General features: G+C 40.8%; 1 protein-coding gene across 5 annotated transcripts in view; it reads left to right on the top strand.

Moving 5' to 3' along the window:
- The window catches only part of SPECC1 (sperm antigen with calponin homology and coiled-coil domains 1), a 457476-nt gene that overhangs the window by 229273 nt on the left and 200821 nt on the right, over positions 1-27382 (top strand). For 4 of the 5 annotated variants that reach the window (XM_055139258.1, XM_055139256.1, XM_055139257.1 and 1 more), the window contains exons 6-10: positions 418-625; positions 6019-6092; positions 6459-6637; positions 20720-20865; positions 22827-22927. In XM_055139258.1, coding sequence (XP_054995233.1) covers positions 418-625; positions 6019-6092; positions 6459-6637; positions 20720-20865; positions 22827-22927 — 708 coding nt within the window. Of the gene's footprint in view, positions 1-417; positions 626-6018; positions 6093-6458; positions 6638-11723; positions 13974-20719; positions 20866-22826; positions 22928-27382 lie in introns of those variants that run through there. The other variant, XM_055139259.1, reaches the window with a different exon arrangement.

Raw genomic sequence — 27382 nt, 5'->3', positions numbered from 1 at the left:
CCGCCTGATGTCAGCTCTCCCCTACCCCAGAAATACAGAAATAGGCCTAGGGAAATAGCTCTAGTGCAGGAGCGCGTGCCTTGCATCACAGGGCCATGAATTTTTCATCCCCAGCACCATTGAATGTGGCCCTGGAGACTCCTGAGCACCACCAGGTGATCCCAAGGGCCCCAGCACCTCTGGGCCCCAACAGCATCATGTTGCTAAGCCTTGCCATTGAACCATCCAGCCTGGGCAGCTGGAGTATTGCCAGGAGCACCACATGAGCACTGCCTGAAAGTCCCCACCCCCCAAGTGGAAAGGATGTCAAATTTAGCATCGTGTCAGAGCTTCCTTCGGAGTTGCTTGCTGATGGGGATGAGGTGGGAATTTTTTTTACCCTCTTAAACTGACCTGGAAATTTCTTTTTACTTCTAGGTAGAAAAGGATTATTCTTATCTGAAGGATATATGTGATCATCAAGCAGAACAGCTGAGTAGAACCAGCCTAAAACTGCAAGAGAAAGCATCAGAGAGTGATGCAGAGATAAAAGACATGAAGGAAACCATATTTGAATTGGAAGATCAGGTGGAACAGCACCGGGCTGTCAAGTTACATAATAATCAGCTCATCAGTGAGCTAGAAAGTAAGTGGAATAAAATTCTGGTAAGCTGTAAATCAGAAGTGAGTGAGATACAAAAGAAACCAATACTGTACAAATACATGTTGCCTGGAGTTTAAGGAAGATCTTCCTGCTGAGTGTTCTGTGGCCTATTAAGAATTGCATCCTCTGGCTGGAGGAATTAGTCAGGATGGAAGATGTGTGCTGAAAGTAGATAACAAACTAAACATGATGACCTCTCAGTGTCTGTGTTGCAAGCCATAATGCCCAAAAGTAGAGAGAGAGTATGGGGAATATTGTCTGCCATAGAGGCAGGGGGAGGGTGGGAAAGGGGGGGCATACTGGGGATATCGGTGGTGGGGAATGTGCACTGGTGGAGGGATGGGTGTTTGATCATTGTGAGATTGTAACCCAAACATGAAAGCTTATAACTATCTCACGGAGATTCAATAAAATAAAAAAAAAATAAAAAAAAAAAGAATTGCATCCTCAGGGCTGCGGAGTAGCTCAGCATGCGCCCAGCTGAGTTCAGATCAGGAGATGCTGAGTTCAGTCCCTGAAACAGAAAGATCAAGATTAGTCTTATAGTCTATTATTCTATATTCCACAGATGAGTGCAATCTTTCTATGTCTGTCTCTCTCTTTCTGACTCATTTCACTTAGCATGATACTTTCCATGTTGATCCACTTATATGCAAACGTCATGACCTCATTTTTTCTAACAGCTGCATAGTATTCCATTGTATAGATGTATCAGAGTTTCTTCAACCAGTCATCTGTTCTAGGGCACTCGGGTTTTTTCCAGATTCTGGCTATTGTAAACAGTGCTGCAGTGAACATATAAGTGCATATGTCACTTCGACTATACTTTTTGGCTTTTCTGGGATATATTCCCAGCAGTGGTATTGCTGGGTCAAATGGGAGCTCAACCTCTAGTTTTTTGAGAATCGTCCATACTGTTTTCCAAAAGGGCTGAACTAGCCCCAAGAATAGTAGAAATAAGTACCAGGAGATTGTTTCCATGGCTTGGAGGCTGGTCTCTCATTCTGGGTAACTCAGGGAAGGGACCACCAAGTAAAATGTGGTTGGAGGTCATGTGGGGGAAGGGTGATGCGTGCCGAATGTAGACTAGAGACTGAACACAATGGCCACTCAACACCTTTATTGCAAACCACAACACCTAATCAGAGAGAGAGAACAAAAGGTAATTCCCTGCCATAGTGGCAGGGTTGGGTGGGGGAAGACGGGACTGGGGAGGGGGGGAGGGATGTTGGGTTTACTGGTGGTGGAGAATGGGCACTGGTGAAGGGATGGGTTATCGAACTTTGTATGGGGGAAACATGAGCACAAAAATATATAAATCTGTAACTGTACCCTCACGATGACTCTCTAATTAAAAATAAACTAATAAAAAATAAAATAAAAAAATAAATAAAAAAAAGAAAGATCAAGATTAATAGAATTTAAAAAATTAAGCTGAAAACTGAGATTGGGCATGTTTGGGTGGTGTGGCTGTAAACTAAGCTGCAAACTGGGCCAGTGAACTGACTGCTGTTCACACGTACACAGTGCATTGCCAGTAGTAAAACTGTTTGTCCAAATATCCGTCACATGCTTGCAGACATTTGTGGGCACATGTAGGGCAATAGGAAGTGTCTTCACGTGCATTTTCAGCTGAAGTAGAAGCAGGTGTTTTATCTCTCATCCTGCAAACAAATGTCTTTTTTTGTCATTTAGTGCCAGGGTGGTCTTCCTTCCTTCCTTCCTTCCTTCCTTCCTTCCTTCCTTCCTTCCTTCCTTCCTTCCTTCCTTCCTTCCTTCCTTCCTTCCTTCCTTCCTTCCTTCCTTCCTTCCTTCCTTTCTTTCTCTCTCTTTCTTTCTCTCTTTCTTTCTTCTTTCTTTCTTTCTTTCTTTCTTTCTTTCTTTCTTTCTTTCTTTCTTTCTTTCTTTCTTTCTTTCTTTCTTTCTTTCTTTCTCTCTCTTTCTTTCTCTCTTTCTCTCTCTTCCTTCCTTCCTTCCTTCCTTCCTTCCTTCCTTCCTTCCTTCCTTCCTTCCTTCCTTCCTTCCTTCCTTCCTTCCTTCCTTCCTTCCTTCCTTCCTTCCTTCCTTCCTTCCTCCCTCCCCCCAGGTGGTTTTTCTTGTTGTATATTTGTGCTTCCTCCTCTCCCCTGCAATACTAGTAATCAAATCTCGAACCTCACATCTTGTCTACTACTAAGCCATACTGTTGTATTTTCGTGTGTGTGTGTGTGTGTGTGTGTGAAAGAAGATAATTTTTATTGAATGAAACTTACTTAGAAAGATGGAGGTGGGCCAGGGCAGGGTCAGAAGGAATCCACGTTCAAGAAGAAACAGAGACAAGAAACAAGATTTGTGTCCAAGAGAGAACCCAGGCTTGAAGAGCCTTCATGCTTTTTTTTTTAAAGATAATTTTTTACTCCCTAAAACAACCCCCAAGAGTGCTTTATTTGTGGGAAGTCCAGGTTCCATCCTGGCACTTCTTGATCCTTTGAACACCACCAGGAGTAAATTCCAAGCATTATGCACTGTGGGGATGACCCCAAACTAAAAAGATGAAGTAAGAAAATGATAAAACGACTCCCCAGATATCATGCTGAAGTACTGCCTGGTCCCAAGTGGAGGCAAGTGCCCCTCCCAGTGCCTTATGAAAGGAATGCGCTTGCTCAGTGAGCATTGTTCCAGCATGAACCGTAGTATTGTTGATTCCGAGTTCAGTGTTAGTGAATCACCAGTGGTCAGTGAATTTTTCATTGGTAATGGAAGTTTCCAAATTAAGTATAAACCCTCCTGACTGTGCAGGAGACTGCTTCAGAAAGTGCTGGCGCATCTCAGCTGCATGTGGAAGAGAGAGAAGTGGCGAAACCTGTGATTCATGAGACAATGACTGATTTCTTAAACACACTGATTTTTAAAAACAGGGACAGTATAGTTTCGAAACAGAAAACCAAAGAAATTTTTGGTCACCTTGCCCAGAGTGGGAAAAGTGTTAGTTCTCAGAATTCAAAAAGTTACATAGCATGAGAAAAGTAAAAAATATGACCAGAATAGCTCTATGATAGAGCAGTTGGCTTGTGTGTGAGGCTCAGTGTTCAATTCCCAACACTGTGAAAAATGAAACAAAGTGAAATCTGCAGGTATGGAAATAGAGTGCAGCGGGTGATGTGTTTGCCTTACATGCAGCCGCCCATGATTGGATCCTCAGCATCATGTGTGGTCCCTGAGCACAGTGTCAGGAGTAAATTCACAGCCAACTGTGACTCACCCCCCAACCCAAAAATAAACCAAAAAGCCCTCTGGCAGGTGCTACTACAAATTAGGAAACTACAGAAGAATTTAAATACCTCCTGACTGTTGGGAGGAAAGGGCCTATGGAAGGACAGACTTTTAGCACTAATTATCCTGCTTTGTCTTTAAAAGACATGAACAAATCTGCCTGTATAACACAAATGACATTGCAAATAGCATTTTGGTTAACAAAAATATTGTGGGCATATGTTCCCAGGAACCTAATAGTTTCTGTATTTGCTGTAGGAGCAATAGATCAGTATTTGCTAATTCAGTATATGTGGCAGCCTTACATAACTACCATGAATAATGAGAATCAGCTATATTTTCAGCACCTTTATTAATCGTTAACACCAGCATTGATGGTGCCACTCCATTCTTCAGTAGACGTGATAGATGGCGAGAGCTCAGTGCTTGCGTCATCCAGTCTGTTCTCAGCAGTCACGCTTGAGGAAGCAACAAAAGAGCCAGCTGCCACTGGCTGTGTATTTCCAAACGCAGCACCAGGGCTTTCTCCTGAAAAGCAGTGTCAAAAGAAAAGTCCTACTGCTTTGTCTGGTGTTTTGTTTTTGTGCCACATTGCCATTGAAAATTTGGTGAGATTGCCCCTAAATCCAAAGGAGTTAGCACAGATGCAGAAATCAGCATGTAATTAATGTGCAGAGCAAATGTCAGGTCCCTTCGCTGTACCTATGTTATTTCCAAGACTGAAAATGACACAGATTATGCATCTTTTGAAAAGCTTTCTAACTTCTGTCAGGGATATTGAGGTTACTGTTGAAGATGCACTTTTGCTGGAAGATCCACTAACACACTCCAGCCTTAGAACTGTTACTTCTCCCGAAAAGCTTCTTGCAAGAGGGATGGGCAGGAAAATAAGAAGAAGCTAAGTATTGCTTATTCTGTGTCATTGACAACAAAATCTCAGGCCTCAGATTGGCTTAGAATAAATGGAGAAGGACATAACCAACTGTATTTTTTTGGGAGGGTCACACCTGGCAATGCACAGGAGTCACTCCTGACTCTGTACTCAGGAATTACCACTGGCAGTGCTCAGGGGACCATACAGGATGCTGCGTATTGAACCTGGGTTGGCTGCGTGCAAGGCAAACGCCCTACCCGCTGTGCTATCACTCCAGCCCAACTGTATATTTTTTAAAGATTCTCTGGCAATTCTGATCAATATCTGCAGACTGTTACTTGTCTAGAAGAAATCAAAAGAATTATTAAGGAATTTTAATTGGATATGATAATGGATTTGACTGGAGGAAAATGAAAGTGACTCTGAGCATCTCAGAGAGAGTTGGAGGCAGGCCAAGCAAGGGATGAAAAGTTCTTAAAAGGGGAGAGAGCATCGAGTCACCTGTAAAGCTGTTTAGATAGACATACACATCCCAGATCTCGTCTCCCACTGTTCCATGGGTCAGAGTGTGGGGCTTGAATTAATACTTTGGAAAACTTTCTTGTGATTCTGCAACTCTAAAAAACTGTCTGAAGATCACAATTGTGAAAACCATTAGCTCCAGAGCCCCTTTACTTCACTGTGGAAGAGGACTCAGGCTAATTTTGTGTGAAAGTCAGGGGCCAAATGAGTGTAGTATCTCCTCCCATGGTGCTAAGTAGTTGTGCTATCTGTCATCTCTGCCTCATTAAGCACCACTCACTTTCCAGATGATCTCATTTCCTGTCTTAGAGAAACTTCTCACTTCTTATTGCCAGGTTTTAGGGTGCTTAAAGGGGATTTGAGGGCCTGGATAGGGAGAGATAGAGCACCTGCCCTGGGGCCTCAGGTGACAGATTCAGTCCCACCCTCCAGCTCTGTCCTCTGTGCTGAGTGGGACCAAGATTGCTTGGCGCTGCACTGTCACCCCTGGCTCTGTAACAAAGGTGTGTGATTTCAGACATGCACGTAACCAGATACCTCCTAGTCACTGCAACAAGGAAGAAGGAAACAGGGGGAAGGGGGAGGAGGAAAGGAAGAGGAAGGCAGAAATTTGTAGTAGAATAGGTAAAAGTTAAAGCTTGTTGAAGAGTTTGCTCCTTTACTGTATAGCTTACCTCCTCCCAGAAGTCTGGTGGCTTTCCCAACCTGTGTAACTTTTTATTTTTAGGCAGTGTGATAAAGCTGGAGGAACAGAAGTCAGACCTGGAGAGGCAGCTAAAGACTCTAACAAAGCAGATAAAGGTGAGATGTGGTCACAACTGAGGGCCAGGTATCTTCCCCCATCATTTTCCTGTAACGCGCCCCCCGCCCCCCCCACACACACTTGACTTTGGAAACCTTTGCAGAACACCCTGATTGCTCTCCCGTGGCTGCCTGATGCAGCATTTCCCCGCCTGGCCCGGGAGCTACAGTTTACTGTTCATGGAAGCAAGCTCTAAGCCCAGAGGCAAACCCCCTCTGCCCGTCTGGTACTGAGAGAATTAGCTGTACCTTGCCAAAGTGAACCCCACCCTCAGCAACCCCACCCACTAGGTTTTCCTTGGTGGTGGCCAGGGGCCTGGAGCCCATGCCCCACCAGGCTCTGACACGAGTGGACTCTGTTCTCAGGAGGAGACTGAGGAGTGGAGGCGCTTTCAGGCCGACCTGCAGACGGCAGTGGTGGTGGCCAATGACATCAAGTGTGAGGCCCAGCAGGAGCTCCGCACCGTGAAGAGGAGGCTACTAGAGGAGGAGGAGAAGAACGCCAGGCTGCAGAAGGAGCTGGGGGACATGCAGAGTCTTGGCAGGTTGGTCCTGAGCAGAGACACTTGCATGGCGCTTGGCTTCTTGCTTCCTCATTCTGCATGGGCTTCCATCCAGAGGTGCTGTGCTTTCATGTCTTTTTATCCTGATTTTTCATTTCTTATTTAGACTTACTCTGCCGTCACTTCCTCCACAGCAGGACTAGGAATAGTTTAGCCAGGGCCCAGCACCTTAGGCAAGGAGAAAACTCTAAACTGCCATATACATGACAGTTTTGATCAAGTTTTCATTCAGTTTTCAAGAATAAAAGTCACATCCCAAGATGCTTTCAGTTAGTGCTCATGAGGCAGTAGAACCACACTTTTTAAAAATAAATTTATTTTTTAATTTCATTTTTATAAAGCTGTTCACAATAATTTGTTAAATTCAATATTTTAGCACCAATACCACCACCATTACACCTTCCCACCATTATTTCACATTTTCTCACCACCACCCAAGCCTGCCCCCAAAATAGATGCTAAATAATTTATTTTGTATTACTTGTTATGAATAGTCCACTAAAAATGATCCAAAAAGGTTTCCTTCAAGTAAAGTGTTGAAAGTTGTATCTCACCTTGGAACCATTAAGCCCCTCTGTAAGAGATCGTTGCCTTCTCCTGTACCCCCCATCCAATGTGGTGTGCTACTCTTGGCATATCAGTGGCATAGGTTGAGATTTCACTGGCAGCTTTTGCTGCATGCTCCAGGAATTCTGAAATTTTAAATAGGGTGCTAGAGTTGGAGTTAAAATTTTAACTGGATGGTGACTTTGGGGTCCGGAGGTGAGCCTCACTTTCACAGGTAGCACTTACACATGTGTGGTCACACATGGAAGGTGGAAGCTGAACTCCCAGGGGCTGTAAATCACCACCAGATAAAGGACTCTGTCCTCCTAGCCCAGGGGCATGTTTTATTGGCAGCAGACACCCAATAAAGGCGCCCACTTCATTAGAACAGGATGATCCCAGGTTTGGCTGATGTGTGACTTTTTCTTTTGATAAGGAGAAGGAAACAGAAATTGTGCTAGCAATTACCCCAGAGAAACTTCCTAACAGTTATATTTAAGGAAAGATATTACCATTACTATCTCAAGTGAACTCAAAGTTAATTACTATTTAAAATTCAAAGACTGAGGCTAGAGTGATAGACATAGATATCGGGTAAACACTTGCCTTGTATGTGGCTGACCCAGTTTCTATCTCCAGCATCCTATATGGTCCCCTTAGCACCGCCAGGAGTGATTCCTGAGTGCAGAGCCAGGAGTAACCCCTGAGCATCGCCAGGTGTGGCCCAAAAATCACAATAATAAACAAAAATGTAATGACTTATAAACAAGATGGTCTGTCAGGCATAAATTAATATAGTATTGTCTTTCCCAGTTAGGAATAGATGTCATCTTTTGGGCTCTTAGATTTTAGGAATTGTTTTAAATTTTCAGATGTCTTTCAACTATGCAGTATATTTTTCAATCAGACTTAGGTAATTCTGGATGCTGATTTGTTTGGTCTTTCTGCATTTGTTACAGGATATGGGAGGGTTGATTGGCAGTTTCTTAAGCATTGGGTCTGATGTATTACCATGAATTTCATAATGTTAGGAAGAATAAGGTCTTCTCAGAATTTGGTCTTGCTTCTCTCACCAAACTTGCTCCCATCAGTCCCTCATTCCTTTGTTTATGACTTTCAAATTTTTTTTGAGGAGGTTAATACATGTAACTAATTCCACGATTCACTCTTTAAAATCAAGATCATTATTTTACAGCTGCATCCACAGCCTCTGGCCACCAAAGCACGTGCACTGGCCACCAAAGCACGTGCATTTTAAGTTCAGGAAGTAGAATAGGGAAACTGGATTTTGTAGTCTTCCCTTTGAAATGACTTTGAGGTCATTCTAATTTGCTTCTGTGTCTGCTTTGGTTAATTTGTGTATTTGTTTTACATTGTATGGTTCTGAAGAAGAACCAAATCTTCATCTATACATTATTTTAAAGACAAATGGTAAAATAAGTCTCTGTGGTGAGCCTGAATAAATTACTGTATGAGATGTTCCATTTCTTACATGTATTCCAGGGTGCAGGTCAGATCATCTGACTTAAATCCTAATTTCTTAGGAAATTTCTGCATGTATCTTGCCAGTTTAGGCTTCCTTATGTTGTGTTCTACATCTTCAAATTTAGGGTCACTTTTTTTTTAACATAATATGTTTCTCTTTTAATATTCCAGCGATTTGCAAACTACCTCCCAAATCCAGCATTTTATGCCTTGTCATAAAACATTTCAGAATTCTAGAACTATATCAATCCCAAATGTGGCATATTGTCAAAACCTGTTAGGATCAGAATATTTTTACCTATTGTTGCATAGAGCAGGGCATCAGGCAACTGCCGGTGCTAGATTCTTGTCTGATTTGTGCTTCTTGGGCAAGCCACCCCCTCTAAAGAGTTGACTATCTGAAACTTACTCGCTGATGACTCAGCCACTGCCTCAACCTACCACATGAGCAAGATTTGAAACCAACTCACCCCCTCAGAGGCCCTGAAGCGGCAAAGTGGCTCTGTCTTGGCTGAATGAGTTATTGACTGAAACTTGGTATGTCTCTGACACTCATCTGATGAGAACTCAAAAGTCATTTCAGTTCAGCCACAGCCAAAGAACTTGCAGAAAATTCTCTGAGGCCCTCCAAGTACCAAGAGAAGGTAAGAACGCTTGATGAATAACTTGATGGTAATATGGGATTAACTGATCCACATTCTCGCTTTGCAATATGGGTATATTCCAGGGTGCAAAATTAGGGGAGGCAGGAGGGCACATGAAGTTCCTGGGTAAGAATAAGAATTAGCATTTAGGTCTAGCCATATGCTATTTAACTCAGTGATAAACCACACGTTCTGAGGCCCTGGATTTGATTTCCGGCACCACAGGAAAACACATACCACACCCAAGAATCAGCATTTACTAGTAAGAGCGCAAAAACTAAAGCAAAACAGTTTAGATAATTCTAAACTTAACATTTTAGATAATTCTAAAAATTAGCTCATTAGTATTCATTTTTCTTATTTTTTTTTTGTAAATTTTTTTTTTTTTTTTTTTGCTTTTTGGGTCACACCCGGCGATGCACAGGGGTTACTCCTGGCTCATGCACTCAGGAATTACTCCTGGCGGTGCTCAGGGGACCATATGGGATGCTGGGATTCGAACCCGGATCGGCCGCGTGCAAGGCAAACGCCCTACCTGCTGTGCTATCGCTCCAGCCCCTAGTATTCATTTTTCAAGGTATTTTAATTTCAGGATCAAATTGCTGATGTTAAGATAACATGGGAAATGGCTCATCTCAGGGGGAATCTAACTCATCTTTAGTACCACCTAGCAATGCTTCATTCCCCGACCAAGCTCCTTCCTCTGTTAAATGAGGAGATAACGTAGATTCTACTTTAAGGTTCCAATCTCTGCTCTTCTCTGAGACTGGTTGGTCAAGTGACCTTTCGTTCGTGGAAGGAACTGTTCAAGTGCTAACAGTCTCATTTCTCCAGTGCAGTTATTGAGCCCCGGTGATCACAGTAGCATCTCAAATTTTAGCTGTTTACAGACTTCATCTCCCTCTTCTTCCAGAAGTTAGAACAAGCTGCTATGGTTTTTTGATGGATCTGAAAGTGATCTGATTTGCTGAACATGTATAAATGAATGAATGAAAAGATAGAGAATTATTTTTTAAACTCTGACTTTTTCCAGTTTCAAACAAGTAAGAGAAAGATAATGAAATCAGAGTATCAATATTTAAGCATCAAGTCTCTTTCCAGAGAAGCTGAGCCCTGGGGCCAGCAGGTAGTTAAGAGTAGGCAGCCTCACTAGCTTGACAGGTCACTCCAAGCATTTCTAACAGACATTGTTGATAGTGATCCATGACACAAGCTCTCAGTCAGGGGGAGACCTCTGCTTGTTTTCTCTTGCTCTGAAATGGTCAAGACCATAATTTTATTATCTTGCCCAGTGTTTACTTTTCTTTTTTTCATATGACACTAATAAACTTTTGTGGAAAATGCCTTTAAAAAGAAATCATTGCAAACACTCAACATCTATGCCCAGTGAAGTGTATTAGTTTCTAAAATTAAATGCCTCAGATTCAAAATGTGTTTAGCTTGTGCCTCTGGTTCTTGCATTGTCACCTCTGACATGAGCAGCATGGCGGCATAGCACTACCAGACTCTTCTGGACCTGGCTTTTAACTCTGTGTGTCACAAGTGTACTTTGCCCTAACATTGGTTGTGTACGCCTCTTGCACTCTTTGTGTTGTTCTTAGAGCTCTAATGTTCCACAGCTGCTTGCCCAATGTTCTGTGGTTGTCACTGAAGGGGAACGTGTGGGAGTTGGAGGTGTAGGTTCTGGAGACACTGAGACATCCTTTCCATACCAAACCCAGGCCCTGCTGCAGTGAACTACCCTCATGCAGCTTCCTAAGCTGTTTCAGAACAGGTCACCCTGTGCCTGAGCCCTGTGGTTGTTGGGACCGCAGACTTTTATTTAGTAGCCTCCTGTTACAAAAATAATAATCTTGTTTTCATAGTTCAACTTGCATTTGTAGCATTAAATACAGAGCCTCTGGCTCTACAGAGCTTACTGCTCCCCTGATCTCTGCCCCGCACTGTGATACGTTGGCTGTGAACAGTATAGACAGAAGCTTCCCTTAAGCCCTTAGGATTTCTGTGCCATCATTTTTTTTCTTTTTAAAAAAGGTTTTTTCCCTTTGTCTTTTTTTTTTGCCTTGATTGCATAATTCAAGCTTCTGAGACACTCTAAATTTAGGGGGGCTTGATTTTGTTGTTAGTGGACAACTCTGTGTCCACAGTTGTTTGATGAAGGTCCTATGGAGGAGGCCTTAGGCAGTGGCTTTTTGAAGCCTGGCATTTTTTCCTGTGTGAAGACTTATCACTTCCAAAAAATTGAAACAGGAGGAATTTAAGCATGTTGGCCCTACTCTAGAAACTGTTTTTTCCCTGTGGGGCAGTATAAGCTGTTCTTTTATCTGTAATAGGTCATGTTGTGTTAAGTCACTCCTTTACCAGTCTTCCCCCTCCCATTTCTTTTTCCACAGCTCCATGATTTCTGTCAGCTAGCAGAGCGTTTGATGGAAGAAAGTCAGCCAAGCCCTTGCCATGATTGGAAACAACAGCCATTTCTGTATAAAGGGGGAATAATGTAGAGGAGAAATTACCTCTGTTTTATAAGTAGCCAAATTCTTTATTTCTAACATTCACTGTTCCTCAGAGTGGTTGCCAACAAATTTCTCTCTCCCTTTTTCCCTACTCATTGTAGATGATCAGAGATGATCCTTCTTTCCTTTTTTTTTTTCTTGAGAAGATTCAAGTCTTTTATTTGGACCATAAAATGAAGTCGTTTCGGAAACACAAGGGGTGCAAGTTGATTGTGAAAAAAATTTTTATGTCCAACTCTAATGTTCACAGCAGTCAGTCACATCGCAAATTCAAATTCAGAGCAACCAGGCTGTACTTAGTTTACAGAGTTTATTTTTATGCTTTTTGGGGGAATATGTTATTTGATAACTTTGGAATTAACACTAAGGCAAAATAGGAAGCTATCTGTGAACTACCCTATTGGGAGCAAGTTAGAAAGTTCTTCCCTTACAACCAGGCTTGATCGAAACTTTTCAAGCCAGAAGCGAACTTCATTATCTCATCTGAAGTAAGTTATCATTAAGATTTGATTTGATTTCCAAAAATCTCTATTGTGCTTATCCGAAATAGATGTAAATAAGTTGATAAACATGCACAGTAACAATGTTAATTGGAATCTAACTGAAAACTAATGAACAGTCACTACAAGAGCCTCATGAATAAAACTTACCCTGGAAATGTGTAAGACTTAAGGCCCAGGCATGTCACTTGATGGCAAAGCACATGATTTGCATGCATTAGACCTGGGTTTGATCATTGGCACTACAGAAGAGGAAAAAGAGGAAGGTTTTCAAAACAGCACATGTATAATTCAAAGTGATCCCAAATTCAGAATGTGGTTTTAAGTATTTGGAAGTGCTTGTGTTTGTGAAGATCTGTCTCCAAGGCCACGACCTTCATCGGGCAAAACCTGCTGCTCTGCCGAGGAGCTAGTGTCAGTGTAGGTGGCACTGGACTGCTGGTCGTGTTCTCCAGCAGATGTGTCAGGAGTTAGTGTCTGCTGTGAGCAGAGTCAGCAGCAGGAATTCTCTTTAACTCAGGGAGACTCTCAGGGTGATGGCTGGAGAGCACAGAATCACTGGAAAAACTTAGCCAAATGAGGACAAGAAGAGATATTGGCATCTCCTCTGAAACAGTAGTTTATACTTTGCTGGAATTGTCGAAGCAGGATAGGTATTTATATGATATACTATGAGATCTTTACCTCTAGTTGAGAATTTCTAGGATGACTTAGAATTCACTTGCCAGGTGTTTTCAAATATTAAAGAATAACCTCAACTGATGCACAGCTGGTTTTGAACTCCATATTTTGATGACATTATTCTGGGTACTGTTAAATATTTTTATATGTAATCATTTATGAAGTGATAAATAAAACAATTGTTTAGAGGAATCTGTTGCCTGATTTTTTCATCATAAGCCACATTTTCCCCAGAAACCTTTACATTGTTTTATTTAAAATTTTTCTAGAACATAAGAGCAACAGAAAAATAGGGGAGTTTAAGGCAGAAGTAAGCTAGACTTTCAACTATTCAAGTTGTGATAGGAAGCCAATTTTAAATATGAATAAATTTTTAAATGATTTCATTATTAAAAATAACAAAGAACAAATACTAATTTTGTGTTTGTTTAAAAGCAAAACTTGAATATAAAAACAGACATTAAAGGAATTTGAAGTCTAAATTTGCTGACATTTAAAAACAATTTGATGGCTTAATGTACTGGAATTTTTAATTATCAAGGAATACTTAGGTATACTGGTAGCAAAATGGAGATATATAAGAAAATGGTCATCTTTTTCCCTCTCCATATCCACCAATGTTAATGTTATTTTCTTTGCCGTCTTTTTCCTACAATAAATGTACATGGGGTTCATTTATATGTATTTTTCTGTGTTTACTCTGCATCTTTTAATTTCACTAAACATTGTATCAGGGGTATCCAGGTATCCTTCTAGGTCAGTATATGCAAATATGACTCTTAGTAGCTACATAGTGTGACCTTGAATATTCAAGTATGTGATATTGGTGAACATCAGTTATATTTTGTAGTGTTTTTCCTTCCAAATAATGTCATAATAGACTTTCTCTTCCTATAGTTTTGTACACTTGTATATTTTCTTTTTTAAAAAAAATTTAAATTGATTAATACTCTGTGCTTTATTTGTGTTTTTATTTTCCTAGGGTGGGATAATAACTGTGATTGCTACATTAGAGAATATGCATGTTTTTAATTTTAATAGATACTGACAGATTACTTACCTAAGAATTGTGGCCTTAATTCTTGCTGAAGGTGCCCATTTATATAGCCTTATTAGAAGCTCTGGATAGTATTAATCTTAATTTTTGCCAACAAAAGAAGCAAAGATCCTAGTAAGTACTTAATTTGCATTAGTGCTCTAATTCTTATTTCTCTGAGTATATTTTGTATTTTATATGTCTGTTGACCATTTGCATTTTTTTTCTGAGACATGCTGGTTCACCACTGTATTTGTTTTCATTGGACTCTTTTTCTCTTATCTAAGTATGGATTATAAGTTGATACGTTATTAGGGATGTGTTTCTATTCCATGTATTGTCATATAAAGTCTGTTAATGTTTCCAGACTGGTTCTGGGGATCTCAGTGTGGCAGTGTCACTGGGATTATACTTGGCATAGGGACAGTGGTGGAGATTGAATGGCCTGTGAGCCGGGTGCCCACCTGTCATCCCTGTCTCCTCCAGTTTTATACAGATATGCTAGTAAATGTTTTTCCCTCTCTCTCTCTCTCTCTCTCTCTCTCTCTCTCTCACACACACACACACACACACACACTCAGATATTTAATATGTATATTTTTCTTTGTCATATGCGTCTGATGGTTTTTCTTCCAAATGTACAGCCAATCTGACCAGCACCATGTTACTAAAACATGCTTTTCCTACTGAATCGAAACTCCATTTGCTGGCTTCATTTTACCTGTGTGCTTTCCCAAATGTGGCCTCATTTCTTTACTCATGAACTATTATTGCTTTAAAATACCATAATGGAATCATTAGATTGCCTATATTACCTTCTAAATTTAACCTTTCTTTTTTTTTTTTCTTTTTGGGTCACACCCGGCAATGCATAGGTGTTACTCCTGGCTCTGCACTCAGGAACTACCCCTGGAGGTGCTTAGGGGATCATATGGGATGCTGGGAATAGAACCCAGGTTGGCCGTGTGCAAGGCAGACACCTCAACCTGCTGTGCTATCACTCCAGCGCCATAACCTTTCATTTTAAAATTTTTTTCTTTCTTGTGTTTTCTTGAAATTTATTGTAATTTTCAAGACAGATACTGACAAGTGTCTAATTCTGTTACCTTCACTAAGTTGACAAATCCCTGTCCCCCTTGAATGAAGTTCTCATCTTATTCTATGAAGCATTTTTAGACAAGGGAGTGTTTTCACCCATGACTTAAAAGGAAGAATCTCAGGGGGCTTCAAAATTTATCTAAGGTCAGCATCTGGAGACTGCACTTTGATCCAATCATTGCCCCCCACTACTCCAAAAATCTCAAATCTTAAAAGGCTGCCTACAGCAATTTTATGTGAAATATTCTGATACAGAAGCATACTGGAGTGCAGAAAAGGTGCTTAGTGGTGGGGATGGGAGTGGTTGTCTGGATCAGTTTGTTCTGTTTGATGACAGTGGAATGAGAAAGCCTGCTTCCTGGGCTGATTGTGCTGCACTGTTGCCCATTTGAGTTATGACTGAGTTTCTTCCTGGCAGGCTTCTTCTTGCTGCTGTCCCCTATCCTCAGGATAAGCCATCCCAGGCCAGTCATCACTGATCCTTTGCCAGAATGGCCAGTGTACTCTTTTTGGGTTCCTCTAGGTCAGAGAACATTAGTACTTTTCCCTCCATAACTTCATTTTTTACGGGGAATTGTACTCGGGATGACACTTTAGAATGTCTTAGTATTTTCTTTTTATCTCACTCCCATCCCCTGCCCCCCCCCACATACACACATGCACACGCATACGCACATGTGCACATGTGCGCACTCGCGCGCGCACACACACACACACACACACACACACACACACACTTTTCTTCTGTATAGGAGAAACTTCAGTCTAAGGCAGGTAGGTATCGTTCCATAGTTTCCAGTGTTGGTGCAGGATTTTTATAATATATTCCTTTGGTTTGTTGTGTTAGTATCTGTAATTAAAGGTTGTTCATATTCAAATTGTCATTTTATCTTGTGTTTATTGTATAAATGTTTATATTGAAATTCAAAAATGAAAGCCAGAAAACACTGTATGACACCTAAGAGACTAAGTACGTACTAATTTCTGTGTCAGTTTTGAGAGACAACCCTTGTTTAGATTTTTTTTCAGGCATAACACTAAGAAGTGTTTTTGAGGAAATTTCATTCCTGGTAAGCGCATAGAATAAGCAAAAGCACTGATGGAAGGCCTGAAAGAAGGTTCAGGTGCTTAGTCTTCCCTCTGAAAGCAGGTGGTCAGAGAGGAGGATAGGAAAACTCAGCCTTGCTGCAGAGGCCTGAAGCCTGGTCCTTGTGAGTACGAGCCAGCAGTGTTGGCCTCATGCCAATGTTAATCCACGGCAGCCCAAGTGTACCGTGACTCTTCCCAAATGGAGTTCAAACCTCAGAAGGCCTTAACAGTTGTGACCAGCAAGTGCTCACATGCCCTTGAGCAAAAACACAGTCCAAAAAAGCATCCTGTATGATGAAGTAAATTCTGTAGAAAATCAGTATTTGCACTCTATAATCTATATCACATAAGAATAGAAGTTTGAAAGGTTAGAATGAGAGCTGTCTCCTCAGGTATGGGCCGCCATTCCCTAAGAGCAAATTATTGCAAATAATAAACCTTATTAAAATTAATGTTGGCAGTATTTTTCTTGACTATATTTTAAATAACTTTGAAAAACAATAATTTTTTTGATGTTCTTGTATGCCTTTCACAGTACCCACACCCATTATAGAAAATCTGTGAAAGACATTTGGCCTTTGTCAAACTTTCATCTAAAACAAAGGATAATTACCTATAGGGTTTTTGTTAAAAATTGAACTAGATAGTATTTTAAAGATATGTGGTACTTACTGGCTGGAGTGATAGCACAGCGGTTGGGCATTTGCCTTTCACGCGGCCGACCCGAGTTTGATTCCTCCGCCCCTCTTGGAGAGCCCGGCAAGCTACCAAAAGTATCGAGCCTGCGTAGCAGAGCCTGGCAAGCTACCCGTGCATATTGGATATGCCAAAAACAGTAACAATAAGTTTCTCAATGAGAGATGTTACTGGTGCCCCTTCAAACAAATCGATGAGCAACGGGATGATAGTGACAGTGCCAGTGGTACAAAAAAAAAAGTACAGGTTTTTTGCCTACCATGTGCTGTGGAGTTATTTCACACATTCATTTAATTAAATTTATTACTGTCATGGTTTAACATGCTCAGAGCAGATAGAAAATATGCCTCACTGTTGTCTTTTAAAACATGGTTCCTAAGTACAAAATATCTATTTTCTTCTGAAGTAAAAGCAAATGTTTAAACTGTAAGCGGGGGAAGTACATTTGATTTATGAAAATGTAGCATGTTTGAATTCATTTGTAAAGATCATGTAAGCTGTACTACTTTGGATGATTTGAGGGATTTTTCAAAGTTCAATTGGTTTCATGTGATTTTTTCAAATTTAGAAATATATCATCGAACCTAGCAACTGCCTTAGTGAGCAATGACTAGCCTTGCACAAATGGTTAATCAATAGTGGTTCCTTCAAGTTTTCACATTTTTAATGAGTCTACTATAATATCTTGGCTATCTGCCTAAATACTCCTATTATTTATAGAATACAGCTGGCCCTTGAACAGCAGAGGAGTAGGGACAGCCCCCTCCATTTGAAATCTATGTATAAGTTTTAACTCCTTATAGCTACTCAAATTTAGCTACTACTACTACTTAACTACTACCTACCAAACATCCTGCTGTTGACCTGAAGCCTTACTAATAATAGAGTTGTGTGGTTTTCAGTTTTTTTATGTCTATGATTAAAAACCATTGTTGGGGCTGGAGAAAGTACAGGAGGTGAGTTCCTTGCCTTGCATGCTGCCAGTCCCAGTTTAAATTCCTGCACCTCATATGGTCCCTCAAGCACCTCCATTAGTCACTTCTGAGCACAGAGCCAGGAATAGCCCCCGAGCACTGCCAGGTGGGACCCCCACCCCCAATCCCAGTCAAAAATTTAGGGAAATAAAAACTACTGTTGATTGAATGTCAGCGACTTGGAATGAGGAGAAAGCCTCCCAGCCAGGGCTCAGGGGCCCGGCACTCCCAATGATGCTTGGGGAACTTGGTGGTATCTGTTGATTTCTTTCTCTAACCCCTAATTGAATCTTCTTATTTACTCTTTGATATTTTGAATCCCATTGAGAAATTTGGTGGTAACACCTTCAGAATGTAGGATTCTTTATTTTATTCTTAATAAATTTCCAAGGAATGGAATAAAAATATATGTCTAAAGTGATCTTCCTTTGAGGCATACTTTGCATATCTACAAGACCCTCAGAGCAATTGTTAGTCCATTTCAATGGACTAACAAGGAAGAGGCCAGCTTTGCTTCTGACCTAGAATTTGTTCTTTTTTTTCTGCAAAAATCTAACTTAATTTTGTTCCCTTTCTGTGTTTTCTCCATCTGTTTTCATACTATATAGCACAATGGGGAAAATGTGAAAACAAACTCTGTTCAATTAAAATTTAAACCAAACCCCCTACCTGTTTTTGAAATATCTGATTTTTTCTTTTCTTTTTTTTATCCCCCAATTTTATTTTATTTTATAAAGTTGTTCATGATAATTTATTACATTCAATATTTCAACACCAATCCCACCACCATTACACCTTCCCACCACCATTATCTTGAGTTTTCCACCACCACCCAAGCCTGCCCCCAAAGCATCCTCAATAATTTATTTTGTATGGCTTGTTTTGATAATGCCTTAAATGATCAAAAAAAGTTTCCTTAGAGAAAAATGTGTGAAGATTGTTCAATCTCACCCTAGCACCATTAAACCTGTGTACAAGAGATTACTGACATGTTGTTACATGTTGAGCTTTGTGTGCTAATATCTATCTATCTATTTATTTATTTATTTTTGAATCCAGATCAATTGCCTTCTACCTTAAACCCATCAAATGTGGTGAGCTACTCTTGGTACATCAGTGGAGTAGAGTATGTAAAATCTTGCATGGCCGTGAATGTAGCTGCACGCTACAGGGATTCCAAAATGTGGTGCAAGAGGCGGTTCATGGGCATGGCTACCAAGCTCCAGGAAAGACAGGGAAACGGGTGGAGCTCACTGATTGCCAACTCCAAGAGAGCCTGAAGATTTCAGTCACAAAAGCTGCTGAGTGTTTCAGCAGATTCATTCTCATGAGTGAGGGCCTCTAATATTTTTTCTAAAAAAGTTATGTTTACTGTTGTTTTTTTTCCACCCAAAAGAAGAGTCTATAGAAATGAGAGTATACAGGAGTGTGATTTAAGCATTTTGACTTTTTCACATCAATATTTTATTCACATTTGTTATAGAGCATAAAAAGAAAACTTAGAGAATTAAGGACAAGTAAATCCAACCATGGAAGTTTATGAGTAACTAGATTAATTTTTAAAAGGTCAGTAAATATTTTAAACTTCCTCTGACCTTTTAAAATATACTGCCAGAAATATTCTGTTTGAGCAATTCTCATAAATTAGTCATCTTTTACAAAAACAGCTATGATAATTCAGTATAACAAAAAGCAGTCATTTAAAAATCAGAAGATTGGAGATCTTGTCTTGGCTTATTCACAGGGAGGTTAAATGACATGCCAAGTCCCCTGGATGAGGAGACTACGAATGGGAGAATTGAATCAGATTACCTAGTTTTAAACGACAGCCGGGGGTGGTGGAGAGAGCATCACAAGAACACACAGGCACGCACGCGTGTGCGCACACACACACACACACACAGCCAGAATGAACAATGCAAAATACACATCTGACATATGCATACAATCTTTCTGTAAATATCTGTTCAAATTTAGAAAGCCCTCTAAGAATTTGCCAGAAAGTATGAGTGAAACTAGAGGCTTTGCCTCGTGCAGAATTGCAATATGTTCTAGAGCACAATTAACCATTCACATTCCTGGAGAGCAAAGCAGATAGAATTCTCTTGCTCATTCTAGATTGCATTAAAGTAGAAGGGGTTAAGCTTACAGGTTGCTACCCAAGTCACTACACAGAGCTGAGTCATCTGGGGCGCTGTTGCCTCTGCCATCCTTGAGCCCTAGAATCAGGAGGAAACTGCCTACCCAGGTGAAAAGTTACCACCATAGCTGACAGCACCAGATGCCTTGTTTGTACCCTTCCCTCTTACCCTGACTCAGGTTCCACACTAGGTCTTGCTCCTGTCTTCTAATTCCAGGAAACTTATTCACACCTTAAATCTATTGCAGAGGGGTTCTCAGTGTTCATCTTTTCAAGCACTATTTGATAAATGGGATTTGTAAAACATTACCAACTCAATTGTATTCTCAATGGGCAATTAGCTAAATATTTATGATAAATAAAATGTGTGTGTTGCTGTTATTTTTATACATTTGCAAAAGACTCACATCCTTTTCATTTAGCTTTAACATCAAGTCACTGTATAGACCCATACATTATTTCTGACTATTCCCAAGAGAGTCAATAAAACCAGAGTAGTACCTCCACTACTTCCTAAAGACACAAAGGTGATCAAACATCAGGATCTTAAATTTGACATTCTTCCTCCAGATTTCTCTTCTCTGCATGGTTTATTTCCATCAGTGTCTTTTTCTGCACAGGAACATCATCCGCTTTTTTTTTTATTTGCTCTTTACATGCAGACCTGCCAGTGAAGACTCCGAGCCCTCCGAGGTCAGTGCTCCTGGCCGGTGGCCTGGCGTCTATGTGAGCAGAACATCTCCAACACCTTCAGAGTCTGCAACCACTGTAAAATCCCTTATCAAGTCATTTGACTTAGGACGCCCAGGTATTAAATCATTTGTTTTATAAACACATTTCCGTACCCAGACTGGAGCCCCACTCTCAAGCCTGTCTTTACATACTGGCACCAAGTTGGTAACAACTTAGAAAGACTCTTTCCAAATCATCCTGCATGTAGCCAGTGAACGTGAGATTTTCCATTTCCTGCCTAAAGACCTGTAGTATTGGGACTCACAGAATGTAGCTCCTCACTCTCTCCACCTCACCCTTAGCCTTGCCTCACCTGCCTTGCCTCCTTCCTTTCCTATCCACTGGGTTCAAGCACTACGATTTTTCCTAATACTATCTCCTGATAAATAATCAGGGCAACCAGAGTCTTCCTCTATGAGGAAATGAAGTATTGAATTTTTGCCTTTTGATTTTGTTGGATCCTAGCAACTTGTAACATATTGTTAGATGTTTTCTGTCTCACCTTGTATGTGACTACCTCATTGCCCTTGTCATTCATTTCTGATCTCAGTACATTCTCAGCTTTACCTGAAAATAGCCTGCCTGATTTATAATTCATTGTTATCTACCTACATATATAAGAGAAATCTATACCTATACTCAACATACAGAAATAAAAGAAACAGAATGTGCCTTATCCACAGTAAAGATGTCAAAAAAACAAAAAACAAAAAAAAAAGCGGGTAGGGCGCTTGCCTTGCACGCGGCCGATCCGGGTTCAATTCCCAGCGTCCCATATGATCCCCTGAGCACTGGCAGGAGTAATTCCTGAGTGCAGAGCCAGGAGTAACCCCTGTGCAGTGACGAGTGGACCCAAAAAAGCCAAAAAAAAAAAAAAAACAACAACCAAAAACCAGTAAAAATGTCAGGCTCCCTTGATTGCACCAGAAATGCAATAAATATTTTAGGAGACTAGATTAACAGCTCCCTCCTATGGTATAGTTTAGATTCCATCCAAATTAATTTGAAAAAAATGAAAGCAGAAATCCCAGTAGTGCATTCAGCATATTAATTAATATTAATTAATTAGCAACAATGATATGTAAGAATATTCCTGTCCCTCCTTCTTACCATATTCCTCACTTCATTGAATAAACATTTTTTTCTTCCTTGCGTATCTCATATCTGAGACCTTAGATCTTTTATCTAAGATCGAATCTCATGAGAGAAGATTAATAGTCCCTCACTCCCCAGTTTAGCACTAATTCAGAGGCAAAATGGTTATAAGAATGAATGTAATACCTCATAAGAATCATGCAGTGCTATTTTAGTTACCAAAAATGTAACAAGAAATAAGGAGCTGTTGATTTTTTTAATTTAATATCTGAGTGTTTAGTTTCTTTTTAAAGTTTTGTTTAATTTTTTTTATTAGTGAATCACCATGAGATAAAGTTACAGAGTTACACATTTTCGTGCTTGCGTTTCAGTCATACAATGATTAAGTACTCATCCCTCCACCAGTGCCCATTTTCCACCACCAATGGTCCCAACATCCCTCCCACCACTCCAACCCTGTCCCCTTCACCCCACTCTGCCTCTGTGGCAGGGCATTCCCTTTTACTCTCTCTCACTGCTTTTGGGTATTGTGGTTTACTACAGAGGTATTAAGTAGGCATCATGTTCAGTCTATCGTCTATTTTCAGCCCGTATCTCCCATCCCTAGTGGGCCCACCTAGCACCCTTTGCTTGGTGATCCCTTCTCTATCAGAGCTGCTTCTTCACCTAGCATGTGAGGCCAGCTCCCAAACTGTGGAGTAATCCTCCTTGTACTTATCTCTACTATTCTTGGGTGTTAGTCTCCCATTCTGTTACTTTATATTCCACAAATGAGTGAGATCTTTCTATGTCTGTCCCTCTCTTTCTGACTCATTTCACTTAGCTTGATACTTTCCATATTGATCCACCTATATGCGAATTTCATAACTTCATCTTTTCTAAGGAGCTGTTGTTGTTTTGAACTGAAAGGACATACTAATGTTTCCATTTCTTTTTTGGCAGGTGGAGCTGGACAGAGTATTTCTGTCCATAAGACCCCCAGAAGCCCCCTCAGTGGAATACCTGTGCGGACTGCTCCAGCTGCTGCTGTTTCTCCCATGCAGGTATTGGCCTCACATGTGGGTGGTGGCTAGTGACATGCAGTATCCAACAGTGTCATAACCAAGCAACAAAAGGGCAGTGAAAACAATTGGTTCGAGGGTTAACATAATTTTAAATAAACCTAAAATAGTAATAATGAGCCTCTCAGTAAAAATTACATTTGTAGGGCTGGAGAAATAGTATAGGGGGTAAGGCATTTGCCTTGAATGTTGCTGTCCCAAGTTTGATTCCCAGCACTACAGACAGTCCCCCAGGTGCGGTCCCTGTACACTCCAGAAAAATTACATTTGATGCTTGATAAAGGTCCAGAATATATGCGCAAACTTCATGCACTTTTTAAAATTTTTATTTCTTTTAAAGATCTGAAGTTCTCTTTATTTTTTTTAAAATTTTTTATTAGAGAATCACTGTGATGTACAGTTACAAACTTATGAACTTTTATGTTTGCGTTTTACTCATACAGTGATCGTTTACCCATCCCTCCACCAGTGCCCATTCACCTCCACCAATGATCCCAGTATCCCTCTCACCACCCCCACCCCATCCCTACCACCCCACCCAGCCTCTGTGGCAGGGCATTTCCCCTTGTTCTCTCTTCTTTGGGGTCTTGTAGTTTTCAATAGAGGTATTGAGTGGCCATCATGTTCGGTCTATAGTCTACTTTTAGCTCGAATCTTCCAACCCTCTTGGGTCCTCCCTACATCCTCTACTTGGTGTCCCTTCTCTATCTCAGCTGCCTTTTTCCCTAGCATATGAGGCCAATTTCCAAGCTGTGGGGCAGACGGCCTAATCCTTTTCTCTACAACTCTTGTGTGTTAGTCTCCCACTGTGTTATTTTATATTCCACAGATGAGTGCAATCTTTCTATGTCTGTCCCTCTCTTTCTGACTTATTTCACTTAACATACTTTCCATGTAGATCCACTTATATACAAATTTCATGACTTCATCTTTTCTAACAGCTGCATAGTATTCCATTATATAGATGTACCAAAGTTTCTTTAACCAGTCATCTATTTTTTGGCACTCTGTTTTTTTTCCAGATTTTGGCTATAGTAAACAGTGCTGCAATGAACATAGAAATGCAGATGTCATTTCTACTATACCTTTTTGCCTCTCCGGGATATAGTCCCAGCAGTGGTATTGCCGGGTCAAATGGGAGCTCAATTTCTAGTTTTTTGAGAATCGTCCATATTGTTTTCCAAAAGGGCTGAACCAATTGGATTTCCCACCAGCAGTGAAGGAGAGTCCCTTTCTCCCCATATCCACGCCAACAGCAGTTGCTTTTGTTCTTTTGGATGTGTGCCAGTCTCTGTGGTGTGAAATGATATCTCATTGTTGTTTTAATCTGCATCTCCCTGATGATTAGTGATGTAGAGCATTTTTCTCATGTGTCTTCAAGTTTCTTCTTTGAGAAAATTTCTGTTCATTTCCATCCCCCATTTTTTGATGGGGTTGGGAGTTTTCCTGTAGAGTTCAACAAGGCCTTGTATGTCTTGATATCAACCCCTTATGAGAGGTGTGTTGGGTGAATATCCTTTCCCATTCTGTAAACTGTCTTTTTGTTTTGGTCACTGTTTCTTTTGAGGTGCAGAAGTTTCTTAGTTTAAAGTAGTCCCATTTATTTATCTCTGTTTTCATTTACTTGGCCAGTGGTGTGTTATCTTTGAAAATACCTTTAGCATTAATATCATGGAGGGATTTGCCAACCTTGTTTTCCATGTACCTTGTGGATTCTGGTCTGATGTTGAGGTCTTTAATCCACTTTGACCTAACTGTTGTACATGGCGTTAAGTAGAGATCTAAGCTGGTTTTTTTGATGTTGCTGTCCAGTTTTGCCAGCACAATTTGTTGAAGAGGCTTTCCTTGTTCCAATTTACATTTTTTGCTCCATTATCAAAGATTAGATGATCATATGTTTCAGGGTGTGTGTCAGGATGTTCAACCCTGTTCCATTGGTCTGTGGCTCTGCCTTTGTTCCAGTACCATGCTGTTTTAATTATTACCGCTTTGTAGTATAGATTGAGGTTGGCAAGGGTGATTCCTCCCATATTCTTTTTCCTATGAGTTGCTTTAGCTATTCGTGGGGGCTTATTGTTCCATATTAATTTCAGGAATGTTCGCTCCATTTCTTTGAAGAATGTCATGGGTATCCTTATAGGGATCACATTGACTATGTACAATGCTTTGGGGAGTATTGCCATTTTGACAATGTTAATTCTCTTCAATTCATGAGCAGGGGATATCGTTCCATTTCCTCGTGTCCTCTATAATTTCTTGAAGTAGTTTTGTAGTTTTCCTTGTACAAGCCCTTTACCTCCTTAGTTAAGCTGATTCCGAGGTACTTGATTTTCTGAGGCACGATTGTGAACGGGATTGCTTTTTTATGTCACTTTCTTCTCTCTCATTATTTGCATATAGGAAAGCCATGGACTTTTGGGTATTGATTTTATAGCCTGCAACTTTACTATACGAGTCTATTGTTTCTAAGAGTTTCATGGTAGAGGTTTTATGGGTCTCAGTATAGTATCATATTATCTGCAAGTAGTGAGAGCTTGATTTCTTCCTTTCCTACTTGAATGCCCTTAATACCTTTTTCTTCCCTAACCGCTGTTGCAAGTACTTCCTATATTGAACAGAAGTGGAGAGAGTGGGCATCCTTGTCTCGTCCCTGATCTTAGAGGGAAGGCTCTTAGTTTTTCCCCATTGAGATGATGCTTGCCATAGGCTTGTAGTAGATGGCTTTGACTATATTGAGGAAAGTCCCTTCTATACCCATTTTTTAAATAATTTATTTATTTTTAATTAGTGAATCACTGTGAGGGTACAGTTACAGATTTATATAGTTTTGTGCTCATGTTTCCCTCATACAAAGTTCGAGAACCCATCCCTTCACCAGTGCCCATTCATCACCACAAATAAACCCAGCATCCCTCCCACCCTCCCCAATCCCATCTCCCCCCATCCCACCCTGCCACTGTGGCATGGTATACCTTTTTGTTCTCTCTCTCTAATTAGGTGTTGTGGTTTGCAATAAAGGTGTTGAGTGGCCATTGTGTTCAGTCTCTAGTCTATATTCGGCACACATCACCCTTCCCCCGCATGGCCTCCGACCACATTTTACTTGGTGTTCCTTTCTCTATCTGAGTTGCCCTCTCCCCAGACTGTGAGGCCAGCCTCCAAGTCATGGAGTCAACCTCCTTGTACTTATTTCTACTATTCTTGGGTGTTAGTCTCCTACTCTGTTATTCTATATTCCACAGATGAGTGCAATCTTTCTATGTCTGTCTCTCTCTTTCTGACTCATTTCACTTAGCATGATACTTTCCACGCTGATCCATTTATATGCAAAATTCATGACCTCATTTTTTCTAACAGCTGCATAGTATTCCATTGCATAGATGTACCAAGTTTCTTCAACCAGTCATCTGTTCTAGGGCACTCGGGTGTTTTCCAGATTCTGGCTATTGTAAACAGTGCTGCGATGAACATATAAATGCAGATGTCATTTCGACTATACCTTTTTGTTTCTCCAGGATATATTCCCAGAAGTGGTATTGCTGAATCAAATGGAAGTTCAATTTCTAATTTTTTGAGAAGCGTCCATATTGTTTTCCAAAGGGGTTGGACCAGTTGGCATTCCCACCAGCAGTGTAGAAGGGTCTGTTTCTCCCCACATCCTCTCCAACAGTGGTTGCTTTTGTTGTTTTGGATGTGTGCTAGTCTCTGTGGTGTGAGGTGGTATCTCATGGTTGTTTTGATCTGCATCGCCCTGATGATTAGTGATGTAGAGCACTTTTTCATGTGCCTTTTGGACATTTGTATCTCTTCCTTGGAAAAGTTTCTGTTCATTTCCTCGCCCCATTTTCTGATGGGGTTGGATGTTTTCTTCTTGTAGAGTTCAACCAGTGCTTTATATACCATTGATATCAACCCCTTATCTGATGGGTATTGTGTAAATATTCTTTCCCATTCTGTAGATAGTCTTTGTATTCTGGTCACTGTATCTTTTGTGGTGCAGAAGCTTTTTAGTTTAATGTAGTCCCATTTGTTGATCTCTGTTTCCACTTGGTTGGCCAGTTGCATGTCATCTTTGAAGATACCTTTATCTTCAATATCATGGAGGGTTTTGCCGACCACTGTAAAAAAGTAAAGCACGCCGAGGGGCGTGTGCACTCGCGGGCTCTCCGGGCAGCTCTCTCTCACCACCCGCGTTCAGTGCTCTGGAACCGCTGTGTGTGCTGTCGGTCAAGGGCAGGCGACGGAAAGAAGAAGGCCAAACTGGTTGCTCGATCAGTTTATTTCATTCTCTCTCTCTGCTTCTCTCCTGGCTCTAGATCTCTCTCTGAATCTCTGGATCTCACCCCCCAACCCACTCTTACAGCCTAGTTAAATCCCACCAGCATGAGGGGTGTACACATAGGTGTGGTCACCATCAATAGGGTTGAGGTTCCTTTC

This window comes from Sorex araneus, chromosome 5 (assembly GCF_027595985.1).
Source record: "Sorex araneus isolate mSorAra2 chromosome 5, mSorAra2.pri, whole genome shotgun sequence".
In the NCBI taxonomy this organism is placed as follows: Eukaryota; Metazoa; Chordata; class Mammalia; order Eulipotyphla; family Soricidae; genus Sorex; species Sorex araneus.
Note: the sequence above shows the minus strand (reverse complement) of the source record. Positions and strands in the feature narration are given on the sequence as shown.